Genomic DNA, 24,051 nt, shown 5'->3' on the forward strand with positions numbered 1-24,051 from the left:
TTTCAAGTCAGAGGGCAGGGATTTGGTGGGACTTTATTTTTGTTAGAGCCATGCACCACCCTGGAAGGGACTAAGTATCAATGAAAAATAACGAAAAAGAAAAGCAGATTAGATATGTGCATATATATATGTTTACATTTTTAAATTTTTTTATATGTTTACATTTTTAAAGGCATATATCCTAGAGAATAAAACAGAATAACCACAAAACTATACTAGCTACTGCTAAATAAGAAAATATGTGGGAAAGGACGAAGCAATCTGCCAATTTATAAAACTCAGTTTTCATTAGGTCCCAATATAGAGAGCCATGCAAAGAACTAGATACTGAATGAAACAACAAAAAAAACCCATATTCATACATATTAAGAATATTCCCCTGCCAAAACTATAAATCCCTCCAAAAAACCAAGTAAATAAACAACACACAACTATTCTACTCACTATTGCCAACATCGGCAATAAGGGAAAGGAGAAGGGGAGATGTGTCATACATTGATCCTCGATTTTCATCCGGTACCTATGCATCATGCTAAGAGGAGGTACAAAATCAATAATAGGAAAACATTTATATACACTTTTTCAAAGTTCATACCCTGACCTTTGCCCCTCCCCACTACCCACCCAAATAATCTCTCCCCCTTAAAAAAATCACCCCAAATTATAAAACTATTGCCCATGCAGGCAGTGAGGGAAGGGAAGCAGAGGAGATTTATCATACGTATGGACCTCCATGTTTCACTGTGTACCTACAAGTCCCAGCAAAGGACTGAGTAAGAAGTGAAATAACACACAAAATGTAGCAAACATTTATATACATTAAAAAAAAAATTTACATGCGCGCGCACACACGCACGCACACACTCATCCAGACTACTCCCACCCCTCCAAAAGACAAAACTAAACATCTATTCTTCTACCATTGCCCACCAGGCAATGAGGGAAGGGGAGTAGGGGAGATTTTTCATAGAATCAATCTCAACTTTCATTAAGTACCTAAATACTCATGGCAAAGGACTAGATTCAAAATGAAGTAAACACCAAAAAGAAGCAGAAGCATTTATATACATTTAAAACATCAACTATCTTACCTACTGGGCCCATTCCCCATTAAGAAATTCAAAAACAAAGTATAAGTCCTAACGTCCTCTCATACAACAGGCCGTAAGCAACGGGAGAAAGGGCTTACCGCTCCTCTGGATCTGGGCCTCTGCACTACATTTCACATCTACAAATCCAAACCAAAAAACCGGTTTGAAGTAAAAGAGCAAAACCACCACCACCACCACAGCAGACATTTATGTACCTTTTAAGAAATGTAAGCCCAGAAATCCCCCACCGCCCTGCCCCCAAAAAACCTCTCAAAACAACTATACCACTAGTCATTGCCCAGACAGGCAATAAGGGAAGGGGACACGAGGAGATTTTTTTCATAGAATGAACCTTAATTTTCATCATGTACCTAAATATCCAAGGAAAGATCTAGGTACAAAATGCAGTAACAGAAAAAAGGAACAAAAATATTTATATACATCTTAAGGAGTATATATATCCCCACCCTCCCAGCGGAGGGAGTGGTAGTGTACAAATATTAATCTACAACTACTCTAAACTATTGCCCACAGAGGCAATAAGGGAAGGGGACAAGAGGAGATTTTCATACATCCGGACCTCCACGTCTCATTAAGTACCTGCACGTCCAAGCAAGGGACGGGGTACAAAATGGAATAACACATATAGTAAGAAATACTGTACATACAGTTTTCAAAAGTACATATCCTGCCCTTAGTCCCTTCCCACCCTCCCACCCTCACCCTCAAGACTTCAAAAAATCCAAACTACTTGAAAATGACTGCCTACGTAGATAAAAAGGGCAAGGGAGAAGAGGAGATTGCTATACATCTAGAACTCCACGGTTCACTGGGGACCTGTGTGTCCGGTGAAGGACGGGGTACCCAGTGAAATACTATAATAAGGAAGTAGAAACATGTATATATATTTAAAAGTATTTACTCCCAAACCCACAAAAGGACCCCTGAAACTAATTAACTACTCTACTAGTCATTGCCCACTAAGGCAATAAGGGAAGGGGACAAGAGGAGATTGTTATACATCCGGACCTCCATGGTTTATTGGGTACCTTCCAGTCTGGGTACCCAATGAAATAATACAACTTGGCAGTAAAAATAGGTATATACAGCATGTACACATCCCTTCCCCCAACCCCCTCCCTCCCTCCCCCCAACTTCAACAACTATTCTACTAGCTATTGCCCACACAGGCAATAAGGGAAGGGGACAAGAGGAGATTGTCATACATCCGGACCTCCACGTCTCATTAAGTACTCTGATGTCCTCTGAGAAGGACACAGTACGAAATGAGTAGTAATACAAAGTCTATTTATATACATTAAATACATACCCTAGTTTCTCCCACCCCACAAAACAAAACAATATCAGCTACTAACCCAAGGAGGCAATAAAGGAAAGGACAAACAGGAAATCTGTCCTACCCTGAGCCTCGATTTTCACATATGTACACATGCAAACACATATAAGATGGAATATAAAAAAGGAGCATAACACATATCTGCAAGAAAGCTACACAAGCCCCACCTCGCCAAGACTCGGTTGAAACGAGAGCAACGACAACTGTCCATGCAAGCCACAAGGAGGAGGTAAACGGGACATTCGTCATACTTTCGCACTGCCACAGCTCATTAGGTATCCACACACCCATGAGAAAGATGAATGAAGTGCTAAGTGAAAGAACACCCACAAAATAGCAGCAAAAACATTCTGTACACATTTTTAAACGAACATACTCTGCTCTCCGCCCAATATCACCGTTAACTTCCAAAAAAAGAGAAACGTCAAGTCACTACCTGTAGCCACTGCCCACACAGGAACTTGGGAAGGGCTGGAGACATCACAGGACAGTATCTCCCTCGTTATCAGAATAAAGTGTACAAAACCCAAAGAAAATAAAAATACATCAAGACTACATATGCACATTTAGAAAGTATATACCCCGCCGAAAAGCCACTTAAAGACATCAGTTAATTCTGAGAGCTGCTGCACACGCAGGCAATGAGGGGAAGGGACAAGAGGAGATCTGTCCTGCGTTTGGGCTGCCACTTTTCATTCAGGACTTACCACCAAAGCCCAGAATGAACCACAAAATAAAAGAATGCAATGCATAGCAAAAATACACACATTTGTTTTCTTAAAGTACAAACGGGGGAGTCAGAGGGGAGAGAGAAGCAGCTCTCGAGATAGAGAATTCATTCCGATAAAAAAGAAAGAAAGAAAAGAAAGAAAAGAAAAGAGAAAAGAAAAGAAAAGAAGAAAAGAGAAAGAAAAGAAAAGAGAAAAGAAAAGAAAGGAAAAGAAAAGAAAGGAAAGGAAAAGAAAGAAAAGAAAAGAAAAGAAAAGAAAAGAAAAGAAAAGAAAAGAAAAGAAAAGAAAAGAAAAGAAAAGAAAAGAAAAGAAAAGAACAAAGGCAAAGGGGAGAAAAAGAGCTGTATCGTACCTAAGAAACGCAGACCTCATTTTGCAAACTCTGCCCTGGAAGTGCTGACTTGCTGATGCCGTGTCCTGAGCTCACACACCTTCTCTGCAGTCCCATCAAATGAACGGGGGTTGCGTGAACATGCAGCAATCCGAGCGACCACCGCACGTTGGGGTCCCAGGGAGACGCGGAGGACACGGCTCAGTAACAGGCCACCGGTGATGCAACACACTCAGCCCCTGACCCTCACTTCTTACTTTCTGGTATTCAGAGAAGACTCTGTTCTGTGCCCGGGGAGACTGAGGCAGCTGCACAGCCTCTACGTACCCAGAACTCTTCTGACAGCTCTTCGGCTGCTGGAGGGCGGTAAAATGGAAACATGAGCGGCCAAGAGTGTTAGGAGTAAGCAGAACCTGTGATGGTGAGAAAGTTCAGGGACAGCCAAGCCACGGCAACGTGGTTTCACGTGCAGGGACTCAGAGAAAACAAGGAGGAGGAGGAGGGAGGCCCGAGCTGGGGGGGGGGGGGGGAACGCTGACCCACCTGCGGTTTAAAGGATCCGGCGTCCTGCCATTAACACACTGGACTCCTTGGATTCCCACCTCCGCCTCCAAGTGCGGGTTTCTCTACGAGTCCAAATCCCCAGGTTTCCCTTTCTTAACAACCCAGCACACGTGCCCCCCACGTCCCGTTCAAGTAGCCCGGCTGTGCTGCGGGCCTGGAGAGCGAGGCCGCTTGTACGCGTCACGCCTCGTGCTCTGTGACTTGGCCTTGCACTCCCGGCTCGGAGCTCATCTTCAGAAGCGCCGCACGGACGGGTTAGCTTGGCGCTGGGAACTACGGAATCCCGTGGGAAACTGAGGGGGGGGGGGGGCGCTGAATCTACAAACGTGGAGGTGAGGCCTCCAGAGAGGGGCAGCCGAGCAGGGGTGCGGTCGCCGAGTGGACGGGTTGTGGGTACACGGCAAGCAATGGATTACAAGTCACCTCTTCTTGCAGCCCACGCTTTGATAGGGGTTTACTTAAACGTCACCCTCTGTCCACACACATGCACGCACACACTCACACACACACAGTCAGGGAAAATGATATAATTCAAGACAAGATTTGCCATATGCAGAGTTAACAGACATTCCAGGAGCAATGTAAAGATGGGCAGGAAAAACTGAAAAATCTCAACTGATGCTGAGAAGTAGCAAAATTTAAACTCTGTATCAAAGTGGAATTCGGTAATATAACATGGTAAAAAAACCAGCAACCAAAAAACCCCTCAAAAGTTTAGTATTTTTCCCCACTCTAAAAATATAAAAACACACTGACTTCCAATATCAACTAAACTCTCTTTCGTCTGCTGAAGCACGAGAGGAATAAGGACCTACAATCAGCCCAGCTTCAATAAGACATCTTTAGAGGATTCTACGATTCTCAGGATATAATATTTTGTACTCTGAACCAGAGGTAAATGTTTAGAAAAGACTAACTTGGGGGGAAACGCATTAGGATTAAAGAAAGCTACCTTTTAGCATGCCAGCATTTTAAATTTTGTTATATAAAAATACTTTCATAAAGTAAAATATAATTTTATACACAGTCCCACATATTTCCACTGTATACCTGCTAAATTAAAAAAGCTGACCTTTCCCACTGATTCTCTGGAGTGTTTTAAGTGCTCACAAATGGGTATCTACCCTTTTTACGTACACGAAAGATGTTTTCAAACAAAATACAAAGTACTCAAAATTATAAGGAAGAAAACTTTTCCCCTAAGAATCAAAGAAACTCAACGATCTAAGTATTAAGTCTGCATAGCTCAAAAAATTCAAGTACAGTATTTCTCCTTTACAAGGAGTGAAAATGCCATACAGTTTTGGAAATCTTCCCTTTTCTTTCTTTCTCTCCTTGGCCATCCCTTTAAATCAGTTAGTTTGGCCATGATAAGAACAAAATAAAACAAAACAAACAAAAATCCACTGGGTTTTCAACTAAAGAAAGTACTGTCTAGATAGAAAAAATTCAAAGCCCACCATATTAAATCTGAATCAGGTTATTCCTATCCCACATTCTCTTTATTCCTTTAAGGTACTATGGTGAACTTTAAATAAAAATGCTCAATTTCTCAAAGACCCCATTTTAAAATGTGCTTCTAATATAAGCTATAATATAACATGAAAATCTACACATGAATATGATTCTCAGAGAAAGTGTCTATGATCAGGCAATGTCAAAGGCAACTTAAACTAATTGTATTTTTAGTAAAAGTGATAAAGTCATGATAAAAGACAACAGTATTAACAAAATGCTTGCCATAAATGCCATAAATGTACACATATTCCTTTATAACACAAGGTAATAGCTATAGCAGGGAGTGACAAAGGTGTACAGATTTGGAGAGTACTGGAATTCATAAATAAAATAATTTCAACTGAAGCTAACTCAGTTTGAAACATTTTCCTAAAAGATGAAAAAATAAGTATTAAATATTTGGAAAATTTAATCTTTTGTCCTTGTTACTTAGCTTTTCAGTACAACAAAAATTTAAAAATTCTGTAGCACCTGGCTGTTCTGCAGAAAAAAAAAATATATAATAGTTATAGACCTTATTTAAACTTTGTTTCAGAAAATAAAGGATTGATCAAAACCTCAAACCAAAGTAGATCTGCACACCTGAGATCAGTTTTCTAACAGTTGTAGGATTCATCGACTTCATTACCATAGTTTTTGAAGCTAAGTTTTGTACCACATTCAAGTAACATCTATCAGTGAGAAGCAACAAATGGCTGACAAACCAGCAGCCTGCAAAGATGACGGCTCCCGTGGTAGTCTTGCCTTGTTTCACTGTGTCAGTATTTTCTGGATACCAACAAAGAGAACAGACTGCCAAAACAACAGATTTCTTCCCCTATTTGTGTATCTTCAGAGTAGAAAAATTATTGTTTTTGTAGGTGTTGGCATATAGGTGAATATAATTCTGTATAATAAATAACTATGTACTGCCCAAAGACAATTCGAAAAAGACAGATGAAAACTACACAGACGGGCCCTGAGCTAACTAGAACTCCTAAGAGTGCAAACAACTCGGCAGCAATTCTGGCTTCACCTTGGCTTTTTGCAAAAGCAGCAGAGCCCAAGTTAATAAGCTCTCTGAATGGGCAACAAAATGGGGTGCAGTTGTGCATGCTACAGCCACCGCGTCAGAGTTTTAAGGTTCTTCTCCATCCATCGGATGTTCAACTGAATGACTTCCAAAGCCTCCTGGACACAACGAAGCCGAAAGGTTGCCTCTGACTGATTTTCAAAGAACGCCTGGACCTGTAAGTTGCACGCAGAAGTATTTCAAAAGGAGAACACTAAATCACAGGTAACTCTGAATATCCCTTTCAAAGAAGCTTTAACTTAGTCATGGCTATGCTGATGTCTTGAAAGAAGTAGAGACAAAAAGCACTTTCCTATTCAAAGAATTTACATCAAGTTCCTGATCACGTATGGTGAAATCTGAAGTCATTTTAAAAATGAGTTCCCCTTACTCCCACAAGGATAAATTCTTCCAATTTAAAATGGGGGAAAAAAAAAAGCCGCCAAGTAACAGTAGATGAAGTCATCTAAGTTAGAATTAGTGCCCAGTGGAATGGAATTCCCTTGGAATGGAATTCCTTAAAACCATTTTATTACCACTTAAAAAGAAAGGTGGCATATGCTCGTCTTAATTCCAAAAATTATTTGTGTAAGGCCGATGAGGGAATACAGTTGAGAATGGAATCCAAATTCTTCCTCATGAGAATTCGTCCTCCTTGCTGAAGAACGGCCCCTTAAGCACTAATGCCAGGGCACAACGACTGGCACTGACCAAGGCAGACACGGGGGGGGGGGGGGGGGGGGGGGGAGGCAGGATTTGGCGTGACGAGGCACCGTCTCACTGAGACTGAGCAGCCAAAGCGGAAAGGGTGACCCAATCTCCCTGCTAACATTTTATACAACCAACCTCAGACAAATGTGCCTTTGTCGAAAACAGGTGCGTTGACCCAGCAACAATACTTTGCATGGTATAGGACCCCAGATGAAACCTGAAGAAACACAAATACAAGAGCAAAAAGAGCAAAAACATGAGGCAGCTGTTGGGAAGCAAAGTTCCTGAGCGCAAAGGAAATACTTGACTATACATTACACAGGCCAAGGGGAGAGTGGGAGGCCTGCTCCTGGGTAAGGAAGCTCAGGAAATCAGAAGGTAAGCCTACACACACTCTCACTACCAGGGCGAAGGAAAGGTGGGCAGAAAAAGGCAGGAGTTATGGATACCCAGATAAATGAATCCATTTAATTGATTCAAAAACCACACCTTACCCCCCTCTAGAAACGCCATTATTATTCTGAAAGAAAAAAGAATATCTTCCATGTGTGGTCTAGGCGGGTATGAGTTCTTATCCAATCTCTTGGCAACGAAGAGGTATTTTTCAACACACGTAACTAAGCAGCTATTGTGAAATAGTCCATGGCCACGTTAAGTGAAGTGACCTAAGTGTCAAGCACGGTTGGCTTCAACAGTACCCGAATGGAGCACCACTGTCCAACGACTCACGTTAAGGAATTACATTTACAAGTGTAAAAATTTCTGGGTGTTTTGGTTAAGCTGTCACTGATATACTTTTCCTCTCACAGCGGATCTTAAATCCTATGAATCAATACAACACTGGGAACAGTTGCACATGCAGAACCGGAGAATACTGAAAATTAGTTAAAAATTAGTAGAAAATAAGTAGAAACTTACTTCTGCACGAGCTTGTCCCAGTTCTCTTTGACAAAATCCCATGCCAGCAAGTGTCCAGGAAAATGTTGGCCAGCTGTTCTAATGATAAATGACAGCTTTTGTGTTCGGATGATATCTCCACTGAGGCTATTTTTCATTAACCTGAAGAGCAAAGCAGATTTAGTTTCCAAAAACAATTATTCATCATGAAGTGATCACTGGACTTAAAATAAGTGCCAGTCTCTTAATGAAAGTTCTGAAGCAATTCAAAGGATGTAAGTTTCAGGCTGGTCTAAGATTGACCGATAAATTGAAAACTTGTCATTTTTTTAAATGAAGGGAGAAGTCACCACTTACATAAGGACTTAAGTATACTGTCACATAATAATAAATAGTAGTAAGGACATTTAGGGAATAAATTCAAGTAGAATTTACTATAACTCAGAAGACTGGATTTTTTTGTTGTTGTTAAAAACCTTATTTTATTTGAGTAGATAGGTATATTACCATTCTTTTTTATTTTTTATTTTTAGATTTTATTTACCTATTCAAGAGAGACACAGAGAGAGAGGCAGAGAGAGAGGGAGAAGCAGGCTCCCTAGAGGGAGTGTGATGCAGGACTCAACTCTAGGTCTCTGGGATCACGATCTGAGTCAAAGGCAGACGCTCAACCACTGAGCCACCCAGGCATCCTGGTAATATTACTATTCTTAAAAAGCTGATACATTTTAGAATATGTATTAGCAAGAATATGTATGAAAGCACGATACATTTTAGAATATGCTTTTAATATTAATAGTTAACACTTATGGATACTTCCTATGTACTAGATTATGTTCTAAAATCTTGACACAAGAATGGTTGAAATAGGTAATCATTACCTTTCTCCATTTTACAGTCTAAGGAACTGAGGTTAAGTAAAATTGATGCAATAGTGTAGCTTATAAATACTAAAGCCTGGTACTTACACAAATGCAATTCTCATCTATCATGTTATAATATCTGCTTCTAGGGGAAAGCACATACCCTCAAAAGAATGCAAAATTATTTTTAATGGGGGAAAAAACCCAAATGCCCAACAAATGTGATAGATTAAATTATGAAAGGGCCATACTTTGGAATGCTGTGTAGCCTTAAAAACGAATGAAATAAGCTTTATGAACGAACATGGCAAATCTCAAAGACTGATCATTCACTACAAAGAATGTTACAGAACACTGGGTATAGTATACACCTACATTCAATATGTAAATACACACACCAGGACTGACACTGTTAACAGAGAAGAGAGACTAAGAGTGGAAGTGAAGGGTCATATGAGAGATACATCCACATTTTATTCCTCTTCCTTAGGTACTGGTTAAGTACTTTATAATGGGAGCCCAACACATGCGGGCTCCTCCCCAAACCATCCAAGACAAGGCTGCCCCACAAGTAAAGGGAGAAAAAAGGAGATCCCAGAGAAAATGAGCTCAAACTTAGGAGCACAATGCTTTTATGCTTTTGGTATTTCTACATATCAAATTCCTTGGATGGCTTCATACCAGTAAAGTTTCCGTACATCCTCTGAGCTGGCAAGAGCTTCAAGTATTTTATTCTTCTCTGCTTCAGAGTCTACAGAGACATATTTGCTTAACAGGAATGACCAGCCTCTCTCAGTTTTTGCTCCAACCTTGAACACAGTACTCATGACATCAGTAGGTAGGCTGTAAGAAAGGTACAAATATGAGAAAAACAAGGAAAAAAAAATCCTGAGTACAAAGGCAAGGAATTGACTAGTGGTGCTTGCGGGGCCAGAGCAGGTAACAGAAGAGTCTTTATAACTCCTACTCAAGAAAATATTTAATTCAGTGGGCTGCTACTTTCCTGGTGGTGTGACTATAAAACAGAGTATCAGTTCAACTAAGTGCCATAATTTTTCGCTGAACACCCACCAAGAACCAGGCGGACAACTGGCTGGAAGCCGGGGAAGGGAAGAATGAGACCCAGTCTCTGCCCTCTAGGAACTCAGAGGCTATTACAACATACAGAATAAATAAATGTATTACCACATAGTGTGGTAAGTTCCATGGTAGAAATACAGAAGCAGGTGTGAGGGGAACAGCAAAAAGAGGGGAAGCAGCACAGTTTTCTGGCCTTATTAAGATCTCAGAGCTGGAAAGGACCCCAACAGGTCATCCAAATCTCCCACGCCAACTCTCATCTGATGCTTGAATCTATTTCCATAACGCCCAGTAAGGAATATGGAGAGAACCAGTCATCATCAAAGACATGTCTACTAGTTAGTTAACTCTACCTGCTATGTTATATCCCTAAATTAAGAGAGATTTGTTGGGCAGCTCACACCCATTTAGGTGGCTGCTATTAAAAAAGCAGAAAACAGCAAGCATTGGTGAGGATATGAAGAAAGTGGAACTCTTGTGCCCTATTGGTGGGAATGTAAAATGGTGCAACCACTATGGAAAACAATATGGTTATTACTTCAAAAAATTAAAAATAGAACTACCATAGGATGTAGCAATATCACTTCTATGTAGACATCTGAAAGAATCGAAAGCAGAGCCTTGAAGAGGTATTTGTATACCTAAGCTCATAGCAGCATCATTTGTAAAAGCCAAAAGGTGGACGCAACTCAAATGTCTATCAATGGATGAATGAATAAACAAAATATGGTGTGTACACACAATGAATACATTCAGCCTTAAAAAGGAAGGACATTCTAACACACGCTACAACACGGACAAACCTTGAGGACATCACATTGACTGAAACAAGCCAATCGGAAAAAAGACAAATACTGTACATTTCACTCACATAAGGTATTTAGAGCAGAAAATAAAATGGTGGCTGCTGGGGGCTGGGGAAAACGGACAGTCGTCAGGGTAAGCAATTCTAGTTTTCCCAGATAAAAAGTTCTGGAGATTTGTTGCAATGTGTAGTATACTTACACTACCGAACTGTACACTTAAAACATGTTAGGATAAACCCTGTTTTATGTATTTTACTACAATTTGGAAAAACAGTCTTGTTTGACAATGCGAGTACACAGAATTGACCTACATTAACACTCAGTTTTGTAACATTTATGACCCAGGATGAAAAGATCCTGGTTTCAGTATGTGATATAAAGGTAAGGAAGAGGACCAGAGTTCATTTGAGTTGAATGACATGTCACCTTTGAGTTCCATTGGATGCCATCCAATCATCAAACAGCTTCATGGCAGCAGTGCTGCAGTTCTCTAGGCTGTGGGTGCAAGCAAATTCGAGCAAGAGTGATCGAAGCTCTCGGGCAGATGGGGTGCCTTCATCAGTCCAGGTTTGCTGTTGGATTTGGGTTCGAAGTAATTTAAATACCCTGGTCTAGAGAGATGAATTGTTAACAAGAATTAGGACAATCAGAAAAATCAGGATGGCTAGATCTTTTTTACCCCCAATATTTATCAAGGAGGAAAAAGAGGAGGGCTTAGGTATTACTCAATAAATTTCAACTGACATATGAAGCCCACGTGCAACTGGGGTGAAGCCATTCAATAACCAAGACTATACGTAGGCCGCTATAGCCAAGGCGGACTCTTAATTACGTAACACAGAAAGAATTAATGACTTCATTGCAGTGGAGAGCCTGTCTTCTGTATGTACTCAGTGAGAAGACTGAGAAGGTATTTTCCTGCCCATAGCCACTGCTGGAAGCAAGCTGGAACTTTCTGACCTCATAACTTTAGACTCCATAAATCCATAAAACAATGAGAGAAAAATATACTTCTTTACTGATAGGTAGATGTTTAAATGCTTCTGAAGGCAGTATTAAAGGAATACTTAAAATATTAACTAGCTTGATGATCTAACAAATTAATCAAATTAGCAAGAAAATGAGGTGTGCAGGCAAGAATAGTTGTTTATAGTTATTTCCTCACCCTCAACTCTATTGAAAAATTTTTCAGACCTGTAGTAAAGCAAAGCAACACGAATAGTACAGAGAATACCCATATGTTAGATTCATTGGTTTACAATACTCGTACACCCCAGAAAATATGTTCAAGTTCTTCACGTAGCATCCTATTCTTCCAGAGTACCACTGTCAATACCTAAAATGAATCCTAGTCGGAGAATTTTGAACTGCTGAAGTCATTTTCTCAACAGACCTTCTGAAAATAAGTCTCCTGTGGAGCTCCGAGAACGAAATAAAAGAAATCTGTGCAAGGAGAAGGACTCAAAGTTTGTGATAACATGTCAACTCGCTTTTGTTTGCTTCAAAAGCGATAAAATAGAGAACAGACACCTTGTGGAATGTGTGAGTAACAAAGCCTGCGAGTCATTGAGAGGACATGAAGTGGAAAAATACTTGCCAGGGTGACTGATAATCCAAGGAACATTAAAGCAATGCAGGAGATCCTATTGTATACACATGGCTGCATCGGACATGCTGCCTGCCACTGGCCTGACATTCTCAATGGCATGATAGCAAACCACCCCAAGTGAATAAAGAATAAAAGAAAATTCAAATCTACTCATAACTGCCAAGTAGAAACAAAAGAAGGAGGGTAGGGGAAAAGTTACAAGCTTCAGATTTTACTTAAACAAACAAACAAACAAACAAACAAACAAACAAAAACCCCCTAAAACCTCAGTGGAGAAAAATGTATGTCAATGAGAATTTACTAAAATATACAGAAACCAGTAGGGAGAAAATGGCACATTAAAGTACTGGCAGCAAGGGAAACCTGACACTTGAAGCTGCTAAGGCTAGCTCACGAGCAGTTATTCCACTGGAGTTACAGGGTGCAACTTTACTAGTTATTTCTGGTACCAAATTGTTAAGATGAAATCCCCAAAGAGTTGATTTTTACATATATTTCAAATGACAACATAACAGAGCAAAAGATTTTAATTTAAAAATAATTCTGTTTTTAGATAATTCCTGTTTTATCATTTTTATAAGTAATCCAGGTTATATTTTTAATATTAATAAATCATATAGCAAGTGCTTCTATGTTGAAGCAAGGGCTTCACACATAGAACTTGCTTTTCCTGGGTTTTAACTTATTTTTTTTTAATTTAAACTCATTAAACAATAGAATCCTATCCTCTGATTTCATAAAATGAAAAAGGAAAATGGGGAGAAAAATTAAGCGGATGGGTTATACAAGCTACAAACACTGGGTATGCAATAAAATGCAAGAATGTTAGACAAAAATGATTTTAAAAATAAAAGACAGGAAAGATGGTGGCACTATATAATGTATTACATTTTGATTTACTGCTTTAATTTTACACTGATATGCCCAGGGAGTTCTTTCTTGGGTCAACTCGGCTTCTTAAAAGTGAAGTGTCAGCTTTTATTGCAAAAGGTTTATCCCACCAATCCCTCATATGTAAAAGAATGACAGACTTGTAAGTGATGAAACAGGAATATGGCTGGGATCAGATGTTAACGTCAGATGTGAGCAATCTGACACAATTCAATAGTGCCTCCAGACCCTATCGACCACAACACCACAGTATACATCACAAAATGTGATATAGATGTATGTGTTATATAGGTATGCGCAGCTTAGATAACAAAATGACCAATATATGTACACAACGCTCTGGTGACAACATAAAAAATTAATTAGACATCAGTCTTAATCATAAATACTATTTGAAGATTGGATCCAAGGACTCAGAAATGTCTGCCATTTCCAACTCTAATTAGTGTCAGATTTTATATTTTGAGAGTTTTGATGGTACGAGAATGCCCTAAGAATTTGAGAGTTTCTTCCTCTTGATAACCTAAAGCTAACCTTATTTTTTTAAAAAAGATTTTATTTATTTATTCATCACACACACACACACACACACACACACACACACACACACACAAAGAGTGAGGCAGAGACACAGGCAGAGGGAGAAGCAGACTCCATGCAGGAAGCCCGACGTGGAACTCGATCCTGGGTCCCCAGGATCATGCCCCAGGCTGAAGGTGGTGCTAAACCACTGAGCCACCTGGGCTGCCCCTAACCTGACTTTTAACTGACAATCAAGTGCACAAAATCTACAGCAGTACATGGGCCCATGGGCTCACAAACATTGACTAAGCCTGCCCTTGTCATCCGAGGACCCATTCCCTGGACCCCACCCTGACGATATGTTCTTAATAAACACATGACTTCTCCGGAAACTGGAAATCATCATCTGGGATGAAGATGCGGTTACTCCTGCATCACAGAAAGAAAATATTCAAAACATCTAACTCCCTAGGTTGAATTTAGCATCTGTGTCACAGCATAGAGATAGCTTGAGGTAAGTATCAAGTGCTTTCTGACATTAGGCCCTCAGAAGAGTTATTGGAGAGAGGCAGAGGGAAGACGGCTTCTACCATCATGTAATTTAGGTGGGAACTTCAGGGATACCCTGCTAACTCTTAAAATACATTCACTACCAACATGATCCTTCAATAATTAAAAAAAAAAAAAGTGAATGACAGGGACTAAAGTTATTTATTGCTACCTATACTAGGTTGTATAGTGTCTTCCCAAAATTCATGTCTGCTCAGAATGTGTGAATGTAAACTTATTTGGGAACAGGTTTTTGTAGATGTAATACATTTAAGATAAGGTCATACTGAATTATGGTGGGCCTAAATCTAATGACTGGAGCCTATGTAATAAGAACATGGAAATTTGGACATAGAAACAAGGAGAGAATGTCCTGTAAAATGTCTTGTAAAGACAGAGGCAGAAACTGTAGTGATGCATTTATAAGCTAAGGAATGCTAAGGACTGCTGGCAACCATCTGAAGCTCGAAGAGATGCATGAAAGAGCTTCTCCCTCAGAAGGAATCCATCTGCCCTGCCAATACCTTAATTTTGGCCTTCTAGCTTCCAGAACTATGAGAGAACACGTTTCTGCTGTTTTAAGACAACAAGTTTGTACTAATTTATTATGGCAGCCCTAGGAAACTAAATTACTACCCCAAATGGTGTTGATTTGATATGGCACTAATAACTCCCAAAGTAATCATAAAATTCAATAATAAAAAAATCTATACATACAATGAAGCACACTGGTGCTGGATCAACTGGATGGCCATATCAAAAAAATAAATCTTTGTGTCTAACTCATACCATACACAAAAATCAATTCCAGATGGATCATAGATCTAAATGTGTAAGGTAAAATAATAGTTTTCAGAAGAGAACAAAGGAGAATAACTTTGGGTTCGCAGATTTCATACACAAAAATTAAGAATTTATATTAATCAAAAAACGTCATTAAGAGAGTGAAAAAGTAAGCCAGAAGGGAGAAGATATTTGGACTCTTATCTTGAATATATAAAGAGCTCTACAAATCAATCAGAAAAAGGCAAAAAATCCAAGAGAAAAAAATCCTTAGACTTGAACACTTAACAAAAGTGTATCTCCGATGGTCAATAAACAAATCAAAAGGAATTCATCTTCACTAGTCGTTAGGGAAATACAAATTAAAGCCAAAATTGCAATACAAGTATGCATCCATATGAATGGCTACAAGTAAAAAGATTACTATTAATACGAAGTGTTGACAAGGATATAGAGCCAAATTAAAACTCAAATTCTCATACGCTAATGGAGCACAAACTGACATAATGTTGAGCAATGATGTGATAGTACAGTGTTAACTATAAATGTTATGACTCAACAATTCCACTTCCAGACACATAGCCCATATAAATGTATACAGATATTCACCAAAGATATATATGAGAATAGTCCCAGCAATGCTATTCTAATAGCTCCAAACTGCAAACAACTCAAATGTCCATCTATGGCAGCTGAAGTGGCTACTAAATGGACAATCTCTTTCATATATTAACAGTACAAAGTCCGTTCTGGATTCTAAGTTTGCCCTAAAGGGACTAATAGGTTATTTACATATTTCTCCGAAATGCACAAATATTGTAAAAAAAATTTTATTAACATTTTGGATATAAAAGAAATCTCAAATATTGACAATTTTATTTTCAAGGGAATTAGGTGAAGGTCTGTCATTTTAAAACTTAAAACAAATGGTATACAAGTATTTCAAATTATTTTAATTTAAAATCTCAGTTTAAAAAAAATGATAGCGGCAAGGAAACAGCCTTGATTCTTCCAAGAAAAAGGTATCCTTTGAAAGATGACATTCCTAGAATACAAATTAATTTAAAATACAGCAACATAACACAAACAGTGGGCTTCAGAGTGGAACTAATCTGGGTTTAAAGCTCAGCTTTATAATTCCCTAGGTAAGTGACTTGGGGGAAGTTATTTAGTCTCCCATCTAGCCAATGGGGGTGGAAATATCTATCAGGCATTGTGTGAGGCCTGAACAAAGTAATCTACGTTAAGCACTTAAGTATGGTATGCAGAATATAATAAGCACTGAAATGTGCCCGTTTCTGGTGTGTTTCACTGATTTGCTTGCTCAGCATTTACTATGGGCTGAGTCACATTCAGAAGACACTGGTTTTTATTAAGGATGGTAACAGATAGCCTCATGATATAGAAGAATGATAAAAATCTTAATTAGAAAAGATCTCAGAAATGGATGAAAGATCTAAATGTGAGACAAGAATCCATCAAAATCCTAGAGAACACAGGCAACACCCTTTTTGAACTTGGCCATAGCAACTTCTTGCAAGACACATCTATGAAGGCAAGGGAAACAAAAGCAAAAATGAATCATTGGGACTTAACCAAGATAAGAAGCTTCTGCACAGCAAAAGAAACAGTCCACAAAACTAAAAGACAACCTACAGAATGGAGGAAGATATTTGCAAATGACATATCAGATAAAGGGCTAGTATCCAAGTTCTATAAAGAACTTATTAAACTCAACAGTAAAGAAACAATCAAATCATGAAATGGGCAAAAGACATGAACAGAAATTTCACAGAGGAAGACATAGACATGCCAAAAGCACATGAGAAAATGCTCCGCATCACTTGCCATCAGGGAAATACAAATCCAAACCACAATGAGATACCACCTCACCCCAGTGAGAATGGGGAAAATTAACAAGGCAGGAAACCACAAATGTTGGAGAGGATGTGGAGAAAGGGGAACCCTCTTGCAAGGGCAAGAGGTGGGAATGGGAACTGGTGCAGCCACTCTGGAAAACTGTGTGGAGGTTCCTCAGAGTTAAAAATAGATCCGCCCTACAACCCAGCAATTGCACTGCTGGGGATTTACCCCAAAGATACAGATCTAGTGAAACGCCGGGACACCTGCACCCCGATGTTTCTAGAAGCAATGTCCACAATAGCCACACTGTGGGAGGAGCCTCAGTGTCCATCGAGAGATGAATGGATAAAGAAGATGTGGTTTATGTGTACAATGGAATATTACTCAGCCATTAGAAACGACAAATACCCACCATTTGCTTCGACGTGGATGGAACTGGAGGGTATTATGCTGAGTGAAGTAAGTCAATCGGAAAAGGACAAACATTATATGGTCTCATTCATTTGGAGAATATAAAAATAGTGAAAGGGAATAAAGGGGAAAGGAGAGAAAATGAGTTAAAATATCAGTGAGGGAGACAGAACATGAGAGACTCCTAACTCTGGGAAATAAACAAGGGGTAGTGGAAGGGGGCCGGGCGGGGGGATGGAGTCACTGGGTGACAGGCACTGAGGGGGACACTTGGCGGGATGAGCACTGGGTGTTATACTATATGTTGGCAAATTGAACTCCAATAAAAAAAAAAAAGACCTCAGAAATCATCTAATTTAAGCATCATGCTTATGGGTTAGGTAGGTGTGGCTCTTTTGGGGTCAGAACAGACACTTGGGGGAAAAGGTGCTTCTCAAGTTCTTATGGCCCACCAGCTGGGCTTGCCTTCCCCCACTGAGAATAGTGTGTGATGGGAGAACTCATCACAGAGGATGTGCAGTAGACTAACTAATAAGAGGCAGAAGGGAAGTGGCTTAAAAAAAAGATATAATCCAACCACATCTTTTGACCAGTGAGGACACTGAAACCCAGAAGACATTCTAATTTCTGGTTCAATACTTTCTTGCTTTTTCTGAAAGCTGCCTTTGGCCAGGTCCCTGGAAAACCTGATGGATTTCTTTCCTTTTTTTTTTTTTTTTTTTTTTAAGATTTTATTTATTTATTCATGAGAGACAGAGAGAGAGAGAGAGGCAGAGACACAGGCAGAGGGAGAAGCAGGCTCCATGCAGGGAGCCTGACGCAGGACTCGATCCCGGGTCTCCAGGATAACGTCCTGGGCCGTAGGCAGGCGCTAAACCACTGAGCCCCCCAGGGATCCCCAAACCTGACTGGTTTCTAAAGCAAACCCTATTGTCAGAATGTGCTTATTCAGAGAATGAGATGAAACAAAGAATTCATCTCTTCCTCCCGACCTTTTAAATACTCTGCCAACAGTTTAATACTGAAAGGTTAGTATTAAACCTAATTTAATACTAATTAGGCAACTGGTTTTAAAAAAGGGAAAGCAGTCACCAATACCAAGACTCCTTTAGCACTTTGCAGAGAAATATATCCACCTGCATCATCCTCCCTAAGAAAGTTATCAGCAAGGACTCCTAAAACAGAATAATCTCAATACAAACATAACTGTCATTTCATAATGACCACTAGGGAATCAACGTGGAACACCACATTGGAAAAGGACCTACTTCAAGCATTTATTATATAAAAATAAACTGGAATTTGAATAGAGAAGTTTTCTTTTCCTGTGACCTCATTTTGACAGCAGTGTCAGAAGTCCTTATTTTGATATTCAAACAAGACCATGTTATGCTAAGTCTTTTATCACCTCTTCCTGGTAAGCAATGAGATTATGATTCAAAGTAAAGATTTCATACCTAAGAAAGTGAAGAAAAGGGAATATAACTGGTTGCTTTTTTCAGTCTATTACTCTGCCAAATGGAACTGTGAATGACATTAAAGGCGAGCAACAAAGACACGCTAGCAATAAGGCAGACTTACCACTACTCTTGAGGCCAGATCCATGTATCCCAGCTTTTCAAGGAGGTTATAGATGAGGCCCGTCTGGAACAGGGCTTCAGTGATGGGTGCAGTACAGGTCTCATTTCCAAGGTAATCAATCAAATCAAAGGCCCTTCGAAGAGATACCTTGCCTAGGCTAACAGGTAAAAGAACAGAAAAGTCAATATGATGAGGGAGATAAAATCTATATGCATGTAGAGACACTTTATGAATAGATGATGAGTCTTGGAGAACTACAATTTAAGCTTAGAGTGGCATTCTGTAAAGTTAGACTAAACATTATTATCTTAAGTTCATGTGTATGACCCAAGGTTAAAGATACATTTCATGAGAAAGATAAATAATAGCTCAGGTTTTATTTTCTAAGTTACCTGTAAATTGCTACTGACTCATGGAAAGTATTGCAATGTCTTAGGGGAGAAAAGATGAAGAGCCTCATTTTATTTATTTATGACTTGTATTTACCAGATGAGGATATGTGACATAAAAAGGTTCTGAATCAAAAAGAAAATATTTTGCTATTTGTAGAGGAATTTGTCAAACTTGGTACAGCAAGATTCACTGTGAATTTATGGTGAATATATTTTAAAAATTAACCATTTAAGAGAAATCAAAACAATGATGGCTCAGATGCTCTAAGGTCACTTCATAAAAAATAAACCAAAATAAGAAGGTCAAAACAGTCAGAATATCCCATGTGTCTCTAGCCCCATTAACAATCCAAGTTGGTAACCTTACTATTCTGAGGCTATCTACACACAAGGTCACCGCCATACTTGGTTGTGAGATTCTATAATGCCTGGAGTGGTTGGGAGGCAAGCTAGACACAAATAAGAAGGCCTCAACTCTGAGACATCACTCAAACCAGTGCGTAAGCACTAAGCTTCATGCCTAAATTAAATGCTCCTTGAAAAGAATTCTCTCATGAAATAGAGTCTGAACTCCTACATTAATTTATTCAGCAAACATGTGTCTTACCTGTTGGTATCACCAAATCTTAAGACATTATTTAAACCTTGTTATTTAACTGTTCAATATTTTGTAGTGGATGTTTCTATATAGATTATAACACCCTCGAAGGGAGGAATTATATCTTATATCTTCCTAATCATCCAAAATGAATAATACCTAACAGTCAATACACACTATTTAATTGTTTGTTTTTTTTTTTTTTAAGTGTTCTTTTCTACAACACACTCATTTAAAAACAAACCAACCAACAAACCCAAACCAAGCACACTGTATGTACCCTGCAAGTTCAAAGATGTTGTTGATGAGGTTGGCTCGGTCTTTGTCACTTAGGACATAAGGATTTGTTTTCAGCTGTTTGATTAGTGCTTCCCAGTCATCATCCCCATAGTGTACAATATAATAGCCATTCATGTTTGTATTGACTTTGATCCACTGCACTTCTTCTGTAAGATTGATGACACCTAATACAGGAAAAAAAAGAGAGAGATGTGATGAGATAACAAGGGAGGAAAAAGTATTAAATAGACGTTTTGTTTGTTTCAAAGTGACTATAGTATATTTTTACATTTAATCATTCTAAGAAACTAAATGTCTGCCTCCTAGTGCAGTTATTTTAATGTTAGCAAAGATCACCACTCATTCATTTAACATTTATTTAATAGTGAACAAGACAGAAATGACCCTTCTTTCACAGGTCTTACAGTCTAACGTAGCCAGCAAGGAGAGTATCATATAAATGTTACTGATGGACAAAGAAAATATGCCATTGCATGGAAGAACACAGAAGGAATGCTTCACCACCTAGGAGATGTTAGGAGAGGTTTCTGGGAAGAAATGACACCCACATTGAGAGTTCAAGATATATGGGTGTTTTAAGCAAGTGACAAGGGACCCTAAGTGTCTAAGGCCCAAAGACAAAGTATACATGGTGTCTGTGCATTGAACTGGCTCCAAGTTCAGCGGAGCTAGAGGAGAGAAACAGGAAGAAAGGGCAGGAGTGTGCAGGGTGAGAAAGCAGGGAAGACGGTGAGAGAACCACATAAAATGTGTTCCATCTCTGTCTTTCATTACATTGGTGGCGGAAGAATAAACGAAGCCATTTGGAGAAGTCACATAATTCAAAGCTAGCAAAAACAAACATTAGGAAGGATTAAGATCTCTTTAAGCACAAGTAAACTCTTACTCAGTTAAAGTAATAGGAAAAGTGATATGCATTTTTGGGGTCCCTACCATTATGTATATATAAATGCTGAAATAACTGTTGGAAATTTATATAAAATCATTTCAATTAAAAAGTAGTCATAATGGGGATCCCTGGGTGGCTCAGCGGTTTGGCGCCTGCCTTTGGCCCAGGGCGCGATCCTGGAGACCTGGGATCGAGTCCCACGTCAGGCTCCTGGCACGGAGCCTGCTTCTCCCTCTGCCTGTGTCTCTGCCTCTCTCTCTCTCTGTCTATCATGAATAAATAAATAAAATCTTAAAAAAAAAAAAGTAGTCATAAAATATATGACTACAAAAAATATTACTACAAAATCTGACTACAAAATGTATGCAGGAACTTTTAAAATCCTTCAAATTACTAATCAAGAAATGTCCTTTACAACTGGCAACAAAGACGTGGATTTAATATAAATGTTAAGTGTATGCTTCTAAGCATCTTCAGAATTACTCTTTATGAATACAGTTCCACGAGCTTACTATTTTGTTTACTGCTAACCCCTCAGTGCCCAGAACAATGTTCCAAGCAGGTACCCAAAAAATACTTGCTGAATTAACAAATAAACAAAACAATTATGTCACAGTAAATGTTTTCAAAACAAATCTAAATAAGGTTTGGAGATGTATATAATGTAAGTTTTCTTTCCAATTTTATTTTTTTTGAAAGATTTTATTTATTTATTTATTCATGAGAGACACACAGAGAGAGGCAGAGACACAGGCAGAGGGAGAAGCAGACTCCCTGCGGGGTGCCCGATGTGGGACTTGATCCCTGGACTCAGGATCACGCCCTGAGCTGAAGGCAGACACTCAAGCTCAACTGCTGAGCCACCCAGCTGTCCCTTCTTTACAATTCTAAAGTAAGGAGTACTGATTTTTAAAAATTACAGAAGAGGAACAGGGACAAGGAAAATAATCTAACCTCAATGAAAACATTGTACAGTGTATTTCCTGCTCAGACTTTTCCATACACATTTTAATTGATGTAATATTTCACACAGTGGATAGATATGCATTTATTTTTATACTGCTTTATCTATCAGATTCCACCCCCAGTCATTTTTTCCACTGTCTTCAAGGCACAGTATTCAAATATCTTCATAAATTCCATTTAAAGACTTACCACAGTTTAAGCCATCTCTTAGTTAGAAATATGTAGGCTGTTTTAAAATTTCCACTATCATAATAACTCTGTACGATGGTTTTTACACATAAGATGCTTTAGGAATACATTTAAACCCTTTGGTACCTAAAGTCTCAGATCTATCAACTTCAAAAGCAGGAATTATTAAAATTTATCAGATTCTCTTAATACCTAGTTACTCCAATTCTACTGAAACTACAGAGGATGTTTAATATGGAAAGGGCTTACGTTCTGATCAGGTCTTAACATGACATATCAGATAATCAGTCTTTTTCACTAAAAAATTCCATATCAATTTCTGTTTTATGGCTGATACAGCAGCAGATGGTAAAGATCAACTACAGTAATAGGATTTTTTTCCTTTTCATAGAGCAGAATGCAGTTCTAAGGAATAATTGTGAGGACAAAGTAGCTGCTCCAGGTTGGAGACATTTTAACAAAGCAAGGACTAATGAAATTAACTTTATCATTAACTATGGCAAAAATATCGACGTTCTCCAGGTCACCAAACATAATTTCAAACCACAGAGCTTTTATCAAAAAAGGGCCTTGGGAATAAGGACTAAAGAGCTCCAAATCTCCCTTTCCCAAAATAGGAGGCAAGAAATGATAGGTATGGCAATTCTTCCACAGGATGGATGCAAGGAAAATACTGAAATACAGTGTATTTTGACTGATAAGCAATTTGCCACGTTGTAAACTTGGCCAAGTCCAGACGGTAGAAAGCAGGAGGGCAGCTGGGAGAGTACTTGAGATTATTACTGTTGTCTCGATGACAGGATATGGAGCAGTGCAGCCAACAGCACAGAGAGGAGAATTATCATTTAAAGAATCAACATATTAGTCTTTTTTAGGTCTTCTGAATGATCCAGAATGAAGGACCTTAAAACCACAGGTATTAAAAAATAAAAGCTTTGCACACAAGGGAGGTAACTACATCCTACAGCTTAAATGTGGATGAGGCTACCCTCATATGTTTTTAATTTATCATAATCATTAACAGATTAAGAGTTCAATTTCCACAGTCCATTGAGCATTAAAAAAGAGTAACTCCAATCTTATATGGCAGAAGCCCAGATGAAGTAATTTAGTAGTGATTTTAAAAACCATTTGTCAATAAGTTATGAAAATCAACTACTGTTTTATACAGAAACATTAAAACACAGAAACAAAAAAACAAGTTCTTACAACAAAGTTGAAAAATTTCCTGTGTAGCTTGTTCCAGTAGGTTAGCATGATACACGCAGCTGAACTACATCCCCTCTCGTTCAAAAGCATTCCTTTCTCCAATAACCTTTATTCTCCTTTATTTTATTAGAGGGGGAAAAAGGCAAGAGCAGAGGATGGCACATGATAAATATTTTAATTATATGCCCTTCCTTATTCTTTTTTTCCAAATGCCTTTCATTCAAAGACAATGACAGGTCTTTTAGTTGCAGATACATTCTGGCACAGTGATACCATGAATGTTTCAAATTAGATTGACT

The 24,051-nt window shown here is 38.8% G+C and overlaps 1 protein-coding gene across 4 annotated transcripts in view; it reads right to left on the reverse strand.

Moving 5' to 3' along the window:
* LNPEP (leucyl and cystinyl aminopeptidase) overlaps positions 1–24,051 on the reverse strand; it is a 98,856-nt gene that overhangs the window by 6,367 nt on the left and 68,438 nt on the right. For 3 of the 4 annotated variants that reach the window (XM_038532257.1, XM_038532256.1, XM_038532258.1), the window contains 7 exons: positions 20,480–20,663; positions 19,210–19,366; positions 11,427–11,611; positions 9,796–9,957; positions 8,273–8,413; positions 7,490–7,571; positions 5,558–6,819 (listed from right to left, as the gene is read on the reverse strand). In XM_038532257.1, the coding sequence (XP_038388185.1) occupies positions 6,688–6,819; positions 7,490–7,571; positions 8,273–8,413; positions 9,796–9,957; positions 11,427–11,611; positions 19,210–19,366; positions 20,480–20,663 (1,043 nt within the window). In that variant the 3' untranslated portion in view covers positions 5,558–6,687. Of the gene's footprint in view, positions 1–5,557; positions 6,820–7,489; positions 7,572–8,272; positions 8,414–9,795; positions 9,958–11,426; positions 11,612–19,209; positions 19,367–20,479; positions 20,664–24,051 lie in introns of those variants that run through there. The other variant, XM_038532259.1, reaches the window with a different exon arrangement.

Source organism: Canis lupus, chromosome 3, assembly GCF_011100685.1.
Source record: "Canis lupus familiaris isolate Mischka breed German Shepherd chromosome 3, alternate assembly UU_Cfam_GSD_1.0, whole genome shotgun sequence".
Taxonomy (NCBI): Eukaryota; Metazoa; Chordata; class Mammalia; order Carnivora; family Canidae; genus Canis; species Canis lupus.